At 37.7% G+C, this 21448-nt stretch overlaps 1 protein-coding gene and 1 long non-coding RNA gene across 6 annotated transcripts in view; one reads left to right on the top strand and one right to left on the bottom strand.

Moving 5' to 3' along the window:
• LOC139012402 (uncharacterized) overlaps window positions 1-21448 on the top strand; it is a 68700-nt gene that overhangs the window by 26093 nt on the left and 21159 nt on the right. The gene's annotated exons all lie outside the window — the stretch shown is intronic.
• The window catches only part of ADGRB3 (adhesion G protein-coupled receptor B3), a 699707-nt gene continuing 684810 nt past the window's right edge, over window positions 6552-21448 (bottom strand). For all 5 annotated transcript variants that reach the window (XM_070418313.1, XM_070418316.1, XM_070418315.1 and 2 more), the window contains 2 exons: window positions 14302-14406; window positions 6552-7328 (listed from right to left, as the gene is read on the bottom strand). In XM_070418313.1, the coding sequence (XP_070274414.1) occupies window positions 7140-7328; window positions 14302-14406 (294 nt within the window). In that variant the 3' untranslated portion in view covers window positions 6552-7139. The remainder of the gene's footprint in view (window positions 7329-14301; window positions 14407-21448) is intronic.

The raw sequence follows: 21448 nt of genomic DNA on the forward strand, positions 1-21448 counted from the left end.
TTATTTTAGAAAGCTTGTAATTGTACATTTTTTTAATTTGCCTCTTTGAGATATAAGTCCTTTTAAACCCATTCTGCCAGTTTTATGTCTTTTTCAAGGACCCGAGTCATGTTTTTACAATGTAATCATCACGTAAGTTAGTTTACCTATCTCTTAGTTTCTATGGGAGAGTAGGAGCTACCTCCTGTCATAAAGATCTGATAAAGTCTACATTTCTTTGGAGTAAGGTCAAATAAAAAACACAGATGGTTCCCCCCTCCCCAATTCCAGTTCTTAACATCTCCCAGCTATTTGAGCTCAGACTGAGTCTGGCCTCTCTCCCCTTGTAGTAGTAGCTTGAATAAAGTCTTCCTTGCCTGTGTAAGTTTGCCCAATGTAATTGTTGCTTTGGCATCTTGGTGCCATGTCTTTGGACACTGACTAATATTAATGATGTTTTAAACACAAGTCAAAAGTTCCATTTTTTTTTAGCCTACTGGTGTGGCTCAGAGGTTGGGCTAGACCTATGAATCAGGAGGTCAGGGTTTGATTCCTAGTCAGGTCACATGCCTTGGTTGTGGGCTCAATCCCCAGTAGGGAGTGTGCAGGAGGCTGCCAATCAGTGATTCTCTTTCATCACTGATCTTTATAGCTCTTTTTCCTTCTCCCTTCTCTGAAATCAATAAAAAAATATATTTTTAAAAGTTTCATTTTTTATATCTTAGAAAGCTAGATGTTTCTGAACCAGCATCTCAATACCAACAAGTTGTATGACATAAAGGTACAAACAGGAGTCCAAGCTAAAAGATTATTGGTAAACTCAGAATTCAAGAAAATCAGGTGCTCTCATCAAGCTTGTAATATTTACCACTTTCTTTTTAGAATTAATTTTGCTTAAAGAGTCATGGCTATGATCTAATATGAGAAAATCCTTTCTCTTAATCACTACTGGCTGAACCTTAACAATTTTTGAAAAATTCTTCTCATTCCAAAGGGCTTAGTTTCTTCCTCTGTGACAGTTGAATTTTACCTAAACCCTATGCTCTTGGAAAATATCAACGGTGAAGAAATCCCTCCACCCTTTTGTGTTCCAGGACATGACTTCTTGTAAAGAACCCCCCTCCCAATACTACTTAGATAAGTCTCTCAGATGAACCTCTTGTTTACTTATGACAAAGTCAGACACAGACTCTCCAGATTCCTAGTCTTCATCTCAGAAATTACTCACTGAACTGTTTGTCCCCATTAACCAATCTGAACAAAATACATTCTAACTTAACTTGACCAAATTTTAGTTAGGCATCTTGCTTCCCCCAAGCGCCTGAACTTTGGCCCACTCTTGATTTTTTAAACAAGTTTCGAGCAGTTAACCAAGCATTGGAAGGTGGAACAACCTCCCCTATATACCATTCTTCTCAGAATTGGCTGGCCACAAAAACTTTCCTATATCCAGTCTTTCTAGTTTTGTTGACTCTTCCCTATAAAAGAAAAGCCCCTTTTGCCTGATGTCAGGGATGCTTATAAATCTTGCAGTTGAAGTGTTTTATTAAATAGTTCCTCTGCCCCTATTGCAGTAGTCTTTTCAAGTAAAGTCTTTCTTTATCTAACTCTGAATTTGCTTTCTGACAGTTGAAAATGGTTGCCATTTTAATCGGTTGCCACAATTTCTTCTATCTCTATAGTCTATGATTCTCGGTTCTTAACTCTCTTTTCTGATATACTACCCCAGTTACAAATTTAACTACAGAAGCATCTCAGGTGGCAAGATGATTCTGTTATCATGGAAAATTTTGTGTAGATCAACATACTAGACATATATTTAATTCATATTCTTTGATGCAATACTAAACATTTGTAGAATTGAATTAATTGATTTTGACATAGATAGCTGGGAAGCTAAAATTAATAAAGTTTTTCCAAGAAGCTGAGAAGTAATCAGAACTTACAAACTAAATTTTCTGAAGCCCCAACTTCAAGTTTATTGACTGCAATTTTTAAAAAAATTGTGGCTGTGTGTTTTTATAGAGTGTCTGAAGCCATTCTGAAATTCACGTTGGCTTCTCTTTCATGTCCTATTGCTGATGTGCAGGTAATCCCCAAAGTAATGAAACAGTAACTATATTTTAAGAGGATTTGAAAAGTTAAGTAGGTGAAAATAAAGCATACAATGAATGATAGAACCAAACCTCTTTATGATCACCTGTTATTTTGGAATGCAGTTATACTCACTATTATACAACCAATGTGGCACTTACCTGTTATTTTGGGTCAGGCATGCTTTTCTGCTACAACTTGCTCCTGGCCTCACCACCCCCATGACAGTTGATGTATATTTTCAGTTTTATGCTTCTACTATTTGCCTGAGAAACATCTCCATGAAACTTGTCTTTATTTGGGGACTTAATTATCTTAAAGGTGTAGGTAGAAACACTATTGTTAACATGGTAAGGGCCCTGGAGTAGAAGTCAGAAGAGTGGGTTCTAATATTGGGTCTATCGTTTATTTATGGTGCTCTTAAATATTGAGTAGGTCATTTACCCTCTTCTGAGCCCCCATATCTTTCTTTAATGATCTATTTTTAATTTTTTAAATTTATCATCTATCTATTTATTTATATTCCCACTCCTTTTCCTTTTGGTAACCATTAGCTTTTTGTCTCTATCTATGGGTCTGTTTCTGTTTTGTTTATTCATTTTTGTTTTTAAATTCCACATATGCATGAAACATACAGTATTTGTCTTTCTCTGCCTTCTCTGACTTATTTATTTTAGTATAATAGCCTCTAGGTCTATCCATGTTGTCTGTCACAAAAGGCAAGATTTCATTCTTTTTATTGTTGAATATTCCATATATATCACATCTTCTTTATGCATTCATCTATTGATGGCCCTATAGGTGGATATTACTAGTAATGCTGCAATGAACATTGGGGAACATATATCTTTGAGTTAATGTGTTTATTTTCTTTGGATAAATACCCAGAAGTGGAATTGCTGGATCATATGGTAGCTCTATTTTTAATGTATTGAGCTATTTAATTGAGTATATTTAATGTAAGTGGAATTGCTGAATCATATGGTAGCTCTATTTTTAATGTATTTTTAATGTTTTCTATAGTGGGTTCTCTTTTCTCCACATCCTTGTCAGCACTTGTCATTTGTTGACTTTTTGATGATAGCCATTCTAACAGGTATCTCTCTATGGGTATGATTGTCTCTGATGATTAGCAATGTTGAGCATCTTTTCATATGCCTGTTGGCCATGTGTATATTGAGCCTCCTTTCTTTAGGATAATTAATTTCTACTTTCCTGCTTCATGGGGATAAAAAGACAATAAAGGGTAATAAAAGCTTATTGATATTTAAGGAATAATACTCATTTCACATATGTATCTTATATTTTTAATAAATTGAGTTACTTAAAATAGAGGCCCTATAGTCCCCTAACATATAAGTAAACACATAATAATTGTTCAGTTAACACTTTTAAATGTGTGACTTGATATGATGTATGACTGCAAGCAGTACTAAAAAATTTCCACCAATAATTCAGCAAACATTTATTGTGTGAACATTATTGTGCTAGGTCCCTTAAGAGATACAAAAATGGATCAGACATGAATCCTGCCCTCCAAACTCTTACAATTTTCCAGAGGATATCAGAAATGTGTATAAATAACAAGATAAAGATTTTAAATGTCCTAAGAAATTACAGAGCAGTGTCATATGAGTTCACAGGAGTTATTTCTAGCTTGGAAAATTATATAAAACTTTGTGAAGATGAAATAATGAGGTGTACCTTAAAGTATAAGTAAAATTTGGATGTGGAGGAAGGGGAAGAACATCCAGTTAGTTCAAGGGCTCAAAGATCCTGGCAGGTCATAAGTGCAGTGGGCTCAGAGAAAACTGCCCAGGACTGTCTAAGGGTTCAGCTGCAACTCAGCTTTGGTAGGGTATGCAAGTAAATGCAGTGGAAACTTAGAGAAGTGAACTAGAAGAGAGCTTCCTTAAAATTATGATTGTTAATACTTAGTGACCTGCATTTTTTTCTTTTAGATTAAATAACAAACAAGTACCACTACAACTTGGCATCCTTCTTAGAGTAACCAAAAAATTCACCCTGACATTTTTGAGTATGCAAGTTCTGGTTAGTTTTAATATATTAATCTAATATTGAGTTGTTAGAAGAAAGAAAAATAGAAGTGAAAAAGTGTAAGATTTTGTTTTATGGCAATGAATATTACAGTTTCATTATAAGAACTATTAATCTAAAATATTGAATTTGTTTTATAAATATATATTTTTGTTTCCAAACATATGCTGATTGTGGGCTTTTCATAAAGATTTCAAAATTTGAAATGGGGAGCTGCATACATGGTTTTCATTCACTCTAAAGGTTACTGAGGTGGAGCTGAGCATTATGAATCTATATATATGTACCAGAGGCCCGGTGCACAAATTCATGCACCAGTGGGGTCCCTAGGCCTGGCCTGTAGGATCAGGCTGAAACTGGCTCTCCAACATCCCCCAAGGGGTTCCAGATTGTGAGAGGGCACAGGCCAGGCCGAGGGTCCCCACCGTTGTACTATTGGGGCCATGGAGGTTGGTCAGCCAGGGAGTGACTGCAGGAGAGCTCCAGGACGTGTCTGGCCCATCTTGCTTAGTCCCAATTGGCCAGACCCCAGCAGCAAGCTAACCTACCAGTCAGAGTGTCTGCCCCCTGGTGGTCAGTGCATGTCATAGTGAACAGTTGAGTGGCCTTAGCATATCATTAGCATATTATGCTTTGATTGGTTGAATGGCCGACCGGACGATAGGACACTTAGCATATTAGGCTTTTATTATATGGGATAGTATGTATATATACAGATACATATGTGTATATCCATCTATAAATATAGAGACCTACAGATAGTTGACATAGATGGTTAGATTTAGAGAAATGTACTAAATACTAGAGGCCCGGTGCATGAAATTCGTGCGGGGGCGGGGGGGATGTCCCTTCAGCTCGGCCTGCAACAATGCAAGCGTTCCGAGCCTGGCCTGGCCAGAGGCCCTCCACAGCCAGGGTGGAACGCTTGCCTCATCGCCGCAGCGACGAAGCAGGCATTCTGCCAGGCTGCTCATGCTGCCTGCTCTCAGCGGGCCCCTTCCCTCCCCGCCCCGCCCCGCCCCAGACTGGGGTACTCTGGCGGGGCTAAGAGGACGGGGTACCACCATCTTGTGGCTATGGGCGCTGCCATCTTTGTGATGGGGTGATGGTTAATTTGCATATTACCCTTTTATTAGATAGGATTATTCTTATCAGTAGAAAGTATCTTATAAATGTAATAGGCATTTAATATTACAATTACATTATAATTAGCAAGAAGTTTATTTCATTGAAAAATCAGTCTAGTTATGCTATACTCTTTTTTTTTGTACAATTATGTCACTTTAATTTTTAAAAATTTAATTAAATATTTTTAACAACTTTACATTGAGAACATTAGTATCTGAGAGGAGGTCAGCCCGAGCTGGGCTGTTTGTAAGGCTCTAGCTTAGCAGCACACGTGAGTGTTGAAGTACATGTGTCTCCCGCATTATTGCCTGCAGGGTGGGGTCCCCAAGGTCCTGGGTGGCAGAGCAGCTCACTTGTTTCTGACAGACCACAGAAAACCATGCACCTTAGGTTTAACAATGAGCTAATCTAAAGAAACACTCTAGGAATTTTGAAAACCCCAGTCTCCTCTCCACTCCCTTTACTTCTTTCAGACTGAAAAAAAACAATCTCATCATCCATTCCTCAAAAACAAAACAAAACAAAAATGAGAGAATTGTTGAATTCTTTCCCTGGTGCTTCCTTCAATGCACCGGGGTGGCTTTGACACTAGAGAGGACACTACAGAGGCACTAGTGACTGTCTTGCAGTCATCTCACTTCAGACTTCCACTCTTCAAACCAGAGAGAAATCATCTACCAAATACCCCCACTGCCCTTTTCCTTCTGCTTGAGAAGATACAGATTCTTTAAAACCCTGAATAAGTTCTTATTTTTATATGCTATGAAGAACTGTAGTATAAATAGTTTCCTTTGTGAAACAGGCAGTTACTTATAATAAACATTTTCCCTGTATTATGTTTTGTATGTTAACTTACTGTTTTCTACTAGTAGACTTTTTGCCACAAGATAGAAGAAAAAAAATATATATATACATATATATGTGTATATATGTGTGTGTGTATATATATACATATTTATACATATATATATATATATATATGTATATATATGTATATATGTATATATATGTAAGGGTATGATGGCAGCAGGTTTCTGACAAGCCCCATTGACATAGTACATTTTTCCAAAGGCTGTTTGAGTAGAAAGTACAGAGGCATTGTACAAACCTACTATTACATTTGAGAAGTCATTAGCCCCAAAGGAGTAATAATGGTATGCTATTAAAACCATGAATACATGTTCAGTATTTGTATTCAAAAAAAGTTTATAAATATGTAAATTTCCATTCAACAAATCTAAAATAAAATGCACTAAAAAACTGATATGTAGACAAAAGTTTATTTACACCATACAACATTTTAAATATTTTATACACAGCTGCAGCAGAGAAAGCTACTCAGAGCTTTCTAGAGAAAACTGCAATAATAAAGATGTGAAATATATTATTCATATAAAAGTGAGATTATTACTTTATTGCATTTAAAGCAATGAAGAATGTAGCTCAACAAACATTCATTTAATGACAAAAACTTTGCTTTTATATTATAAAGTAAAAAGTGTAGTAATGGCCAAACAGACTGTTATAAACTTTAAAAACTGCATAAATATATACATTGTGCTTCATGGTGAAGTTTTTTGAAAACTAAACCATATGAAGCGGTTACAACATGAATCGTTGCTTGAGGTTTATCTATAAAGATTACCTTACAAATCCATTCCACGGGTACTTACAACACAGGATGGTCAGAACTGTACACCTGGTCCTCTCTCCACTAGCCTGGCCAGGGAGAAGTTACCATACGCTAACACCACTGACATGTGGCATGTGAAGGTCCTGACATAGGATAGTCACGCTGTCCAGATAGAAATGTCAGGCTTCCCAAGTCTTAAGTGTCAGTGCAATAAGTTTTGTCTCTATCTCAGTCCATTTTGATTTTGTTAAACTTCGGTTTGAAAGTCACCCTCTTGCACATCCAGAGGCAAATTCAGACACTTCTCCCACTCTGCTGGCCTCAGTTCCAAAGCGTCCTTTGCCTCTGTATCTAAGACATTGATTGTGGTGTAATGTTGGTATTCACTGGGGTTTTTGAAAGTGTCCCATGGATTCTTGTTTGGTGCTGGGTTTTCCTGTTGAGAAGAGAAGAGAGTCATTCATCTGATGACTAGGATTGCTGCTTGTTGAAGTTTCCAGGAAGACAGCGTGTTTGTAACCTTAATCCAGTTTATATGCTGCAGAGATGATTTAAAATTGTGACCAGCTGCAGGAAATGGTTTTGATTTCAGTTTTCTTTCATTGAGAAAGCTGATGAACACCTTATATAACTTATCCTAAAATATTCCAGCAATGAAAGGAAGTGAATAGTATTATGGAAGGGACAGCAGATAATATTCTGGGCACCTTGTGTCAGTATGGCTATACATTCAGATAGGAAGTAGTTATCAATTACTGTTAAGATTACATGAAAAAATTTAAGTATTTACCAGGACCTTTGGTAGGATCTTTGAGGATATGTAATGGGGCATGTTATCTATATAGAGAGAGAGCCAGGGTCCATAATGTCCACAATGACCAAGGCTCAACCAAACACCAGAAGTCAGTGCTGGGTTGCCGTGGTGACCCAACACTGACTGCAGCTGGTGCTGGCATAGCGAACCAGTACTGACTGCTGAGGGGGCTGCAGATCAGACCTGGAGAGAGGCCTGCAGAGAGAGGCAGGGTCTGATCCCCTGCTTCCGTGACAGCTGTTGATCAGCTATTGCTCCTCTGTTTCTCTCTGGGCCACTGCAGGGGCTGCTGATCAGCCCCACCTCTTTGATCAGGCCCAGAGATAGGCCCAGGGATGCTGACTGGCATAGAAACTGATCAATCAGAACCAAATGTGGCTGAAGTGCCAGGAGCCAATGGCTGCCTAGGAGGCAGATCTTTTGACGCTGATTGGCATAGAAACCGACCAATCAGAACCTAACCTGGGTGACCTGTGAAGGCAGAACCTAAGGTGGGGGCTGAGGAGGGGTTTTAAGGGCAACAGCTGTGTGGTGTAAGGTGTAAGAAAGCGGTTCAATTTTTTCATGACCAGTTTGGTAGTATAGTACATATGGCTGGCTATCAGTCCAGATATAGGGATTATATGTTTTTGTCTGCAAAGAGCATTTCCTCCTGCTGAAAAAGGCTCCCCCGCCCCCATTTAAGCAATTCTATCCTATATAATCTATCTATACTACTAAAAGGGTAATATGATAATTAGACCAGGTTGACCAGCCATCTTCTGTACATCCGACTTCCTTCTGGACAAAGCCATGGTGGTGGGGGCTGAGGCAGAGGCACTTAGGGTTGATCAGGCCGGCAGGGGAGGGCAGTTTGGGGCGATGAGGCAGGCAGAGGCAGTTAGGGGTGATCAAGCCTGCAGGAGAGGGGAGTTGGCGGCAACCAGGCCAGCAGGGGAGGGCAGTTAGGGGTGAGCAGGCAGGTGAGCGGTTAGAAGCCAGCAGTCCCAGATTGTGAGAGGGATGTCCGACTGCCGGTTTAGGCCCAATTGCAGTCGGACATCCCCCAAGGGGTCCCCAATTGGAGAGGGTGCAGGCTGGGCTGAGGCACCCCCTCCCCCCCCGCATATGAATTTTGTGCATCGGGCCACTAGTGTAATAACAAAAACAGTTACCCAAACTGGCCATATTTCATAAAACTGAATTTTTATTAGTATTGTTGCTTAGTTTTCCTTCAAGAAATTATCGTTTTTAGAATATTTAAAATGCTGTATGCATTTCCCACAATTTTTTATATATTTGGGTGGCACAGTAATTTTATAAAAATGATTTTTCTGTTCAAAGAGCATAGCTTTTTAGAAAATATATCCAGCAATATAAGGTTTTGTTTCTTTTTTAAACCTCTCTACCAGGTGCCATTCCTTCTTATGTTTCATAGTATTCAACCTCTTGCTACCTACGATTTAAGTCCTGCTTAATCATGACTCCACCTAAACCTTCCATGTTATATGTTATAGATGCTCAATAAATATGAATAGACACATCAGTTGAGGTTTCTATAGCTTAACATTTTGCTAACTGGAATGGGATAGACTAAGCTGAGTAACATCAAAGAACAAGAAGGCAATCATGACTGAAAGCTCCTTAGAGAAAATTAAACTAAAACAACTATAGATGCTGAATGTGTCCTTTATCCCCCTCCCCACCCCCAAGTTCTGGCCTTTTACTAAATATAATCAAATTAGCGGGGGGCGGGGGGGGGGGGGCATAAAACAAGTACTTGAATTATTATCTGCATTCAGTATATTAAAAATCATTCTAAAGAAAAAAGACAATCTGTAGAAATATTTATTATAACTAGAAAATAAATTATTAAAAATCCTAAATACAATAGATATTTTCAGCACTTATTAGCCTTCATCATTATGACAGATAAGAAAAAAAAGGCTAATAGCAAAGATTTAATAAAAAGTTCACCTGTAGGAGCTGTGCAAGGGATTAATTCTGATTTAGTCTAATAGTCTGAAGTTTTGTAAATCACCCCTTTTTTCTCCCTCCTTTCTTCCCTCTCTCCTTCCAACCAATATTTATCAGCTGCTCTGTGCTGGGCATCATATTAGGCATTAGGGAGAATAAGGTAATAAATCAAATATGGAAAAGCAGCATGATACATGCAGGTCCAAATTCCACTTGCTCCATTTCAAATGAATGTGACCTTGAGCAATTTACTCAATTTCTCTGAACCTCAAAACTTGAACATTTGTAAAACAGAGATAAGCTTTGTATTGTGGGCGAAAGGAGTTAGGAAAATGTGCAGCTCATTACCTACTTTGTGGGGTTGCAAAAATGAAAAGTGGAACCGCCTAGTATAACATCTGGTATTTTAGAAATGCTCACACTATAGTAATCATACTTATCATGAAGATACTTACAGTTAAATGGAGATATTTATATATATCTACAATCCAGGAAATGTGCTGTGGGAGTTCAGAGGAGGGTGGAGAGATGGCTTTTTTGTGTGGAAAGCACATAACCTTTTCTGAGGAGAGTGACATTAGGGCTGCCTAAGAAGGATAGGTTGGTCATGAAGACACATGTGGAGCTGGAGGTTGGATGGTTGAACAGTTATGCATACTATAAAGTAAAAATCCAGAGAGCATGGAGATGGGACCACTCTGAGAACAATGAGTAATTTGTTTTAATTGGATTAAAATGAATAGCAGGAAAAAAACAACAACAAAAAACCCCAAAACAGGCAGAGGTGAATAAAGGCTTTGTATGCCAGGCTAGTAAATTTGTAATTTGTGTTGTAGGCGATGGGGAATGGTTAAATGTTTGGGGGCAGTACAGTGACCTGAATCATCAGTCATCAATTGAGATGTTCACTGGTGTGAATTATGCCAAATCAAGCCACAGGGTGGATTTATCTCTCTTAGGCAAGCGCTGTGTCTAAACAAGCTTTCTGAGAAGCTAGTTTGACAGAAAGTTCAATCTTAAAAGAATTCCTGGTATGTAAAGTGTGAGTTTGTTTGCTTTGAAACAAGGAGTTTTATTATGTTTGGAACACGTATGATTTTCCTTTTATATTTTGAAGATCAAGCACCATGGATACATGGACTAAAATGGCCAATTTTAAACTTTGTCAGAATGTCTAGATTCTAATTTTAAAGAGTATTATTGCCAGTACATGAGTGATTAACTTTCTGAGAGGTTCTATTAGTGCAGTGGTTCTCAACCTTCTGGCCCTTTAAATACAGTTCCTCATGTTGTGACCCAACCATAAAATTATTTTCGTTGCTACTTCATAACTGTAATGTTGCTACTGTTATGAATCGTAATGTAAATATCTGATATGCAGGATGGTCTTAGGCTACCCCTGTGAAAGGGTTGTTCCACCGCCAAAGGGGTCGCGACCCACAGGTTGAGAACCACTGTATTAGTGGGTAATAAATTAAGGTTGGCTTTCATGTTCATCTCCTCTGGCATCCCAGCTGCAGTGTGGTCCTCACCATTGATCACAAAGGTGTAGACAACCTTTAGGTGAGAGGCCCCGTGCTTCTTTAGTGCTGAAGAGTTACTGCACCCAGCAATCAGAGAGGGACAGGATCTGCAGGGAGGGAGGAGGTCTGGTAGTCAAGGGAAGGTGCCTACAAGATACTGATCTTCCTGTACGGTTGAATGTGACAAGAGTGGAGCCTACACTCATATGGAAAGGTGTACCATTTTCAGTGGTTCAAGTGATGAATGATAAATTGTGGAACAGCCCAAAGAGATCATTGAATTTGACAGAGCCACAGGGCCAGGGCAGGCTTCAGTGGAAGCCTGAATCTTATAAGATTCAATCAGAGTTAGTATAACTTCTTGAATTTATGCAGCAGTTTTTTATTTTTTATTTTTTTAGCTAAAGTACAAAACAGAAGATGCAGTCAAAATGCAACATGGGTGAAAAAGGCCTAATCGATTATATATTCAATATAAGCCAACATGCATGGAAGCTTCCAAAAATGCTAATTTGGTCTTAGGGTTGTATAAACAAACAGAAATAGAATGTTAGTTGAACATGAGAATCCAGTGTGACCCCAAACACAGCAGAGCTGTCTGTTTCCCATAACTCATGGGTCCAGGGGCAGGCTAGCTGTCACTTGCAGTTAAGTCCCTTCCTTCTACCAATATTGGAGACAAAGTGAAAAGGGATATGTTTATTCTATATTCTAAAAGCAAAAATTTGGAGAAGCTCCTTGGTAGAAAAGAGATCTTGATGGAGACTAGTTTGGGGTAGACATTCAAAGTAAAAGAGTTCTTTTAACAATACCTTTTCTTTGTAGTGTGATTTAAATTTTATCCTGGCTGGAAGCAGGGAAAGGAACTAAATGGTCTTTTGCTTTGCCTTTGATTTCCAAAATTCTACATAATTACCATTATTTGCAGAGTTAGGCAGGTGTTTTGAGGTAGTCGCCAAAAAAAAAAAAAAAAAAAAAAAAGACTTGATCGAGATTATTTTGAAAATGTCTTTCTCTACTCAATTGTGCAGTTTTTCATTAGCAATATGCCATTATGAATTATATAACTGAATTAATGATAATGGACCCATTCACATACATGCTCATTATTAATCAAAACTGAATGAGAAACATTTTTTCTGCTCTCAGATATTTAGGACAATAGTTAACCAGCAATGACAATGCTATCCTCTGTACTCCTACCTCCCAAATGATAAATATTTATAAATCTTTTTTAGAAAAGACATGCTACTATAGAAATGTGGTGTAATTAGTAGACTGTTTTGGTTTTCAGGAAACTAGGATACAGATATTTGTGCCATTAATGATTTAATAGCCAGAGCATTCCACAAGGGGAAATTACAATCATATTATAGCAGCTAGCCAGCTGTATCTGTTACATAACCCTTTCAGATTTATAAACATAACCCTCTCCTTTTAGTTTAAACAAATAATGTTTCTTCAATTTATTTCAATGTTAGCTTTCAGTATTCCAAAATGAGTAGCTAATGTGTTTGGGTCTAATCTCAATGATGCAATTCTCATTTGTCTGCTAACTAAAAATTGACAGCTTAATATTTGGAGATGAGAGAGAACCACTCATTACATTGAAGTGTCTTCTACATGTCTAGCTTTGTGATGGTGATCTCACTAATGCACGATTCCTCCTATAAGGAGGAAAATAGGTAGATATATACCTAACCTATTTACCGAACAGAGCCAAAGTGTATAGTATTTCTTATATCCATCATTTAATAAACACAGATTGAACTATTATAGACATGCAGTAAATCAAGAAAAGCACTTTATTGATAACTTACCATGATAACTATACTAGTACTGAGAGGAACACAAGAAAAGCATAAACATAAAGATACATAAATTATTATGCTTCAAAAGTTAAGCTGGGACTAAGACTCATGACACATAAAATAGTCACTAAAGTTTGAGGTGACCAAACACCATGTACCTTAGAGCCGTGGTCGGCAAACTGCGGCTCGCGAGCCACATGTGGCTCTTTGGACCCTTGAGTGTGGCTCTTCCTAAGCCTTAGGAGTACCCTAATTAAGTTAATAACAATGTACCTACCTATATAGTTTAAGTTTAAAAAATTTGGCTCTGAAAAGAAATTTCAATCGTTGTACTGTTGACTAATGAGTTTGCCGACCACTGCCTTAGAGTGATAGATGGTAGGTAGGTAGGTAGGTAGGTAGGTAGGTAGATAGATAGATAGATAGATAGATAGATAGATACTCAAAACCCCAGATGATGGACTGCAGAGGTTCAGGAAAAGGAAGAACACCATAGTGGAGTGAAGAGTAGTGTCAAGTAGCAATCCCAGCTCTCTTTCTTACAGCTGAGTCTTAGCTTCTGACCCTCTCAAGTGCCCCACCCGCTTTGGAAAGTGCTGTGAGACACGAAGGAATCACATATTACTATTTCCTATGCTCAATTTAAGAGAAAATAGAACTTTAGGGACATGAGCAATGCAACTTGCTCAGGATCATAGTTCTTGGTGAGCTTCCTACTAGTACACTGATTTCTAGGCTCACAAATAATTATGCAGCTTCCGTAGAGCTCTGACTGTGCCATGCATGTAGTAACCACAAAATATCATTTTTATCTGATGAAGTCAGATGTTAGGATTGTAGTAGTGGGAATGAATGAGAAGAGAATGGTCACATCAGCAGTCAAAGCCCTCAGTGTTGATGTGTATCCCAAATCTCCTGGAAATAAAACCGATCACTCTGATTTCAGGTAACATTTTATAACCTTAAAATGCAGGCCTTCAAAAAAATGGAAAAAATTAATTATCTGTATAATGAGTTAATTTTTAACTCTGATAAAAATGCCAGGTGAAGCTAACATTTTTGATATATAATTAATTTCAATTAAATGAGAGCATCTGAAATATGAATAAAAATGCTTTAAGATTCTGTCATTCCTAATTTGCCGCTTAGCACATTCCAAAGTACATTTTGGGGGGGTTATTTTTTTTCTACAGATCCAAGTCTTGTTCCCAAGAAAAATAGGAGTTCCTGGAGGGCAGGGATAATAGCTAATGGGACACATTATTAGCATGGCATCAAGTACTGATGAAGCAAAAAAATACTCACCATACTGCTTGTATTTGGTATATCCCGAAACCTGTCCAAAGTTTGAAATTTCTGATTTAATTCCTGAAACAGTTCCATATGCCTCTTCCTTGTATGCATGACCTTCTGCAAAAGACACCAGGATAGTTCTCATTTCTAATTTGATTAATGCATTAGAAAAAGAAATTTAATAGATTTGCCTTATTAATAAGGGAAATTAAGTTTGGGAGGAACCAGGAGGTCCCAAAAGGTGCTATAGATGCAAATGAGTTCCACCAAATCCTTGTCTTATAGTCAGCACTTCTTGAACATGAAAAATTGGCTTTTTCTTCTACTTACAAGATTACCAAAAAATAGGTTTCTCTTGTGGGTGCATTAAAAATGTAGCAGTCATTCCTGTGTAGGATTTTCATCATTTAGAGTTAAAACTGTTTTACAAAAATTGTTACATTGTAAAAAAAACACACCAAAACTTGGACTTGTAAAGCACCTGAGTCTCTCAATGTTTGCTATGGGAAATATTACTTTTTAATGTTTTATTTCTATAAACACTAAAATCCTAGCTGACTGCACTAAAGGGGGAACAGAATCCCAGGCCCTGCCATTTAAGACTGACTCAAAGCACTGAAGTGTCTGAAATAATAGGTAAGATCTAAAATCTTATACTTTCCATGTGAATACTGATAGAGCTTCGCACAAAGAAAATCTGACCCATAGGTTTCATATATTTATTCATGAGATGGTACTGAATCTTAACAATTAGGATTCAGAGCATAAATTGTGTGGTTGAAGAGTTCCTAAAATCACAGACACAAATATATATTGATACTCTTCATCTCTGGTTATAGTCTTTTCTCCCAACTTCACATCAACTGAACAAATAGAGTCATACATAAAAATGACCTTGGGTTAAGTAACATGGACTGAATCTTCTATCACAGAGCATTTAAAAGAGCACACATAAAGAAGAGTAAAATAATAAATTCCCTATATTTAAAAGTGTTATTTTAAAGGAGAAAATACCTTTCTCAATTTTGATTTTTACAAGTTAAAAATATAGTATTTTTGTGATTCTCTAAGCTGCGTCTTCATGTTTGTGCAAGATTTTACAGTATTTTTAAGCATGTGTTTCATAACTTGCCATTTCCTCATGTGTATTGCATAGGTATATTATGCCTACCCTATAATTTGAACTTTTGGTCTGTTGTTTTAATTACCAAATATTTTCAAAAGTAAGGATTTGTTTTGGAAAAGAAATATATTGTTGGGGGAAGATCTAAAATGCCCAGTTAGTTGGAGTGTCATCCCATAGACCAAAAAGGTGGCAGGTTCCAATCCTGGTTGGGACAACTGATTAATATTTCTCTCTTCCTCTCCCTTAGTCTCTCTCTAAAATCAATAAAAACATATCCTTGGGTGAGGATTTTAAAAAAAGCCTTGTTCTCTTTTATGTCAACTTTAATGTTCTATATTTAATGGATCTGTATTTAGGCAATACTTTGTTTAGCTAATTTCTTCTCTTTTTATTAGCCTACTTTTGAGATAATTCTGATATTTCAAGTCTTGCTACAACTACATTATTTTCATCTCTACTCCTCTTAGCTCTAGGAACTGTTGTTGACAAATCGGGTGGTTGAGGATGAGAACATGGCAACATTACTCATTATGGGGACGTGAAACATAGCAAGCAATTATAGAGCGATTAACTTCCCATCAGTTTTGGGGAGAGTACAGGAAACAGATTTGCAGGATTTACAGGGAAACACTAGGCAAACATAATTGACTAGTGATGGCTGATAGAGATTTATAAGAGGGAGGATTTGCATAAGCAATTCCATAGAGGGATTCTGAGGACCACGCAGCTGGCAAACACACTGCAGTACATTCTATCCTAGGGGAGGCAGATATTCCCACTCATTATCCGGTCCTGAGACACTGATTAAAATACGGATTTGTGGATAAGGAATACCTTTTTTGAAAAGTATAGTAGTCAGTATACTGATGACTGGTTCTAATTTACAAATAGTATTTTTCATGATCATGAATCTTACTATGTAGTTATTATTTTCTGCTAAGGTGTAGTAGCAGTGATGCCACATAACTGACATTTCTCTAAAGGTATTTCATTGTGTTAGATAATACACCACATGTTGTTCTAGATGCTGCAGTAACAATAGTGTGCAAAACCTGGCAGAGTTCCTGCCTTCTTATAACTTGAGATACAATGAAGGACATAGGCATTAATCACATAACTGAAATACATGTTAAATCAGAGCTGTGATAAGGAAAACAAATGGCAGTGTTATGAGAGTAAGTGATAGGAGAATTTGCTAAGAGAAATGTAAGTGAGGTAGATTCCTACATTTTAATGTATTCATATTTAAGTGGAAAATTCTTAAATCAGTTCTGCCTGTATATTGTCTGTTCCTTTTTTTGTTTGCTGAAATTCAGAGAATTGCTGGTATAATTTTTATCTTATACCTAAGATAAAATTCCCTTCCCTCAATGAGATTGTCCTTTCCCAAAGACAAGGAACTCATTGTCTTCTGAGATAGTTGATATTATTAGCACAGCTCCTCCGTTTTAAGGTGGGCATATGATTTTGTGCAGTCTCCTTTTATCTTTCAACTCATGAGAGGATTGTCACTTTGCATTGGGGAACTAGCAGTACTTCTCCATGCTATTGAAAATGTGAATCAAGACCCCTACAGTCCCCTGGCCAAGAGGTAAATTTTTTCCATATCCTTCCAACAAAGTTCTCTTTCGTTTGTTAAAGACACTCTGTCTCTTGCAACCAAATATCTCTATTAGACAAAGCATGTTGAATGACTCAAAGGCTCAAATATATCTCATAGAAATGAGGATACATTAGCTGACTGGAGTGTTTATAATGATATTCTGACTGAATGGGCAGCATCTGATTCTGAATTGAGTAGATTTTGAGAAACTGGATTTCTTAGAATATACTCAAAATATATGTGGTGTATGTGGTAGACACCAATGTTATATAACCAAAAAGCATTTTGCAATGTTCTACATAGGATCATGAGAGCTCCTCTGAATATTAAAGCTCAAGGACTCAAATTAATTTGGAAACAAAAAAATATGGATGCTGCAATCTGGGGCCTTTCCTACCAAAAAAAAACAAACACACACACACACACACACATTAATTGCAAATATATGTTCATGCCAGATAATCATTTTAATTTGAAATTCCCACTTTGGTGCTGCCAGAAATCACCATAGCAATGATGGCCTGGTAGTTCTGACAGAAGTACCTCATTAGAACTGCTAATCGACAACTCATGTATCTGTCATGGGCATGATTCCTTCCTTTCACAAACAAGTGTTTCTTTCAGCTTTTTTTTTTTTTTTGTTAAATATATTTTATTGATCTTCCACAGAGAGGAAGGGAGAGAGAGAGAGAGTCAGAAACATCGATGAGAGAGAAACATCTATCAGCTGCCTCCTGCACATCTCCCACTGGGGATATGCCCGCAACCAAGGCACATGCCCTTGACCGGAATCGAACCCGGGACCTTCCAGTCCGCAGGCCGACGCTCCATCCACTGAGCCAAACCGGCCCCGGCTCTTTCAGCTTTTTAATGGGGAAGTTTCAATGACAAGAAAGCTCGCAGCACAGAAAATATTGGAGAGTTTATAATTCAGCAATGTTTGAGGATAAAAACTTAGCTTTGGTTTAGTTGTAACAAGTAATAAGTGTTTCCCCTTATTTACCTCTCAGAATAATTATTTCTTTATAGCACTCATGCTTTTGATAGTTTTAACCACCCAATGAGAATTTTGCATGTTTATAAATCTTACTGGTCCATTTTAATGGCTATTTTGGGGTTTTTACTAACCTTAGTGTTTATTTATTTATCTTTTTCTTTCTTCTGTGACTCATCCTGTGTCCCAAAGAAATTGACTTCTGTGTGAAAAACTCAATTTAGAACTCAGTTTTCTAAAACTTTGTAATGATGAAATTGTAACTCATTTGGATTTTCTACTTAGATACATGTATTTTAATTGGCAATATATAACAAATTCACACTCCGCCAAAACCGGTTTGGCTCGGTGGATGGAGCATCGGCCTGCAGACTGAGGGGTCCCAGGTTCGATTCCGGTCAGGGGCATGTGCCTGGGTTGCGGGCACATCCCCAGTGGGAGGTGTGCAGGAGGCAGCTGATCGATGTTTCTCTCTCGTCAATGTTTCTAGCTCTCTATCCCTCTCCCCTCCTCTCTGTAAAAAATCAATAAAATATATTTAAAAAAAAAATTCACACTCCTTCAGTTACAATACCTGTCAGCTATTAAAGGCATCTTTTGTAATAAAGATAAAGGCTTGGTAATGCTCCCTCTCACTCAAATTATTATCACTCAACATTTTTTGAAGCTGTGTATGAACCTATACCCTAACTTCACACAAAAAATAATGTCTCATGAAAGGTTTGTGTTTCTTTGCAGCCTTTTAATTGTTAATATTAGAGAAAAATGATAAATTGTAAAGCACTTTCATGGAATTTGTTATTTAAAAAACATCAGGATGTAAACAATCTGTCTATCTTGAGCATCTACTATATCCCAGGTGATTTCCTAGATGAAATACTTGGGTTATGTCAAATCTAAGAACTCTAGGTCTGGACAAACTTGGATTTAGATCTCATTCTATCACTTTCAAGTTGTGTGGTCTGAGGCACAAAATCCAATCATCCTTTCGCCCCAGTGTTAGTAGTCTGAATAACCTTGCAGGGTTGTTTTGAAGATTTAAGAAGGGATGTAAGTCACTTATCAGTGGAGATCCAGATAAGAGCCACTTAACACGTTAAGTGCCCAGCCTGTTTTGTCTTCTGGACGGAAAGTACAGTGTCAGTCACCAGTGATTGACATGGCGCTTAAGAAATGTAGCCATTATTATCTTTCTTAATCCTCACAATGACCCTGGGAGGTAGCAGTCATCATCTCATTTCACTCATTAGGAGACTGAAGCTCAAGAGGATCAGTCCAGCTCTCGGGCTCACACAGGTGGTGAGAGAGCTGAAATTCATTCTATTCCACAGTTGGTTTTCTGTGCATGCTGCTATCTCAGATATATCCCAGAGATGTAGGGAGCGTCCTCCTCTAGACTGTTCAGGTCTGTGATTATGCCTATTCAGGTGGAAAAGGAGATGAAACAATCTGGGGTGGGTTAGCTGCCTTTTGTCGTGAGCCCATAAACTCTGTGGATATTGATCACCTGCAACTATCCCACAGGTCTGCATTAATCTTTTGAAAGGTTGGTCTCCATATCTTCTCTCTGAACATCTTCTGGACAGTGACTTAGTATCCCTGCCACTTAGCACAGTGTTTGGCATTCAGCAGGTGTTGGGTAAGTGTGCATGGAATAAATAGAATGAATAAGATGGCATGGGCATACTGACCAGGAAAGATGCCTGTAACAGGCAGGGCCATCATAAACCTGGCCTTCTCTCCTATTGAAGAGGTTTCCCCACTGGAAGGAAGGCTCTTTTCCTTGGCCCCAGGCAGGAACCCTGTCTTCTCCCCCTTCTCATCCTATTGTTCTCCCATATTTTTCTTACCAGTGGCTCATAAAGGGCCTATAGGAAGGTTTGATAAAAATAGTTTAGAGGTTCTCTCTTCTAAATTCAAAAATTGGATCATAGAGTTGGGATTTCTTTAAGTCTGAATTACACAGGATAAGATAGGCATTACTATATTCAGACTTTTACCAACAGAAAAGGTGCTAAAACAATTGGAGAATTTTCTGACTATAAACTTTAGAATATGGGGCCTGGAAATCATGTGCTGATAGGAATTAGAAACCATTTTGCCTGAATTAACTTTACCAGCCTTAGAAGTTTATATACTTCTATTGCTACTGTCCATATTTACTGTTCTAAACCTATGGCTATTTTTATTATTTACTGCTTTGCATAGAAGGCTTACATCAGAGTGGCTGTTAATACTAGTCTAAAATGAATGTCAAAACTCTTGTTATGGAAACAACACACACTGCAGAAATTTAGCTTGATTTTAGCGAGACAGGAAGGGAGAGGGATAGATAGAAACATCGATCAAATGCCTCCTGTACACCCCCTACTAGGGATCGAGCCTGCAACCTGGGCATGTGCTCTCACCTGGAATCTAACCAATGACCTCTGGGTTCATGAGTCAACACTCAACCACTAAATTAGCAGGGTCTTAGCTTGATTTTTAAAGCTGGGTGGGAACAGAATGTTTTATGCACCTTTCCTTAGCCAGAGTCCCAATGTAGCCACTTGAACTGCCTGACATAGTATCATTGGTTTCAAGTATGTTTCTATTTGAATAAATAGCACCCAGGGCTTAAAATAAACTAGACAAAAGGGGCTGAGAAACTGAATATATATATATATGTATGTATATATATATATATATATATATATGGTCACTGTCAACAGTATACTTGGCTACAAATAATTTTGCAGCAGTGTAAATTTAGTAATATAGAAGAGAGAGATGTAACTAGTACTGAACTGCTCAAACTTTTCCTTGGGGATGTGCACTGATTGCCTAACAGTGCATTTACTGCTGGGGGTCAGGTCAAGGACAAAGCAGGGAGTGGCCTAGATGTTTCTTAGGATTCATATGCTTTAATTTACAAATTAACATAAAATGTATCTTCTGTGTCAGCAATTTTCAATCAGTATGCCGAAAGAACTTTTAAAACATTATGCAATACCTGACTATTAAGTCAGGAACACTAACCTCTTTTCCCTTAGATTGTCAAATAAAAAATGACAACAGCCAACACAATAGCCGAATAGTATGAACAAATCCAATCAGTAAGAAATATATTTTTTGGTATGCCGCATAATTTTAGTATTTAGTTTATGTGTCATGAGATGGAAAAAAATTAAAAACCTCTATTCTATGCCATAGTTTCCCTGCCTTCATAGTGATCTAAAATAACAAAGTAATATTTTATCTTAACTATGTTTCCCAAGATCTTTTAGGCCATGGTTAATACAGATCTGTGCTGCCTTGTGCCCTCTGCTCACCTTTACCTCTCTCCAGTTTGAAAAGCGAAAAGGGTACGTGATGTGTGAGGCTCACTAGGAACTTCAAAGGAAATTCTAAGGTGTTTATAAGAGCCTGCATGGTTCCCATAGAAGAATATGACAAG

The sequence above is a fragment of the Myotis yumanensis genome, unplaced genomic scaffold (assembly GCF_028538775.1).
Source record: "Myotis yumanensis isolate MYYU_CA2020_CCGP unplaced genomic scaffold, mMyoYum1.0.hap1 SCAF_6, whole genome shotgun sequence".
Lineage (NCBI taxonomy): Eukaryota > Metazoa > Chordata > Mammalia > Chiroptera > Vespertilionidae > Myotis > Myotis yumanensis.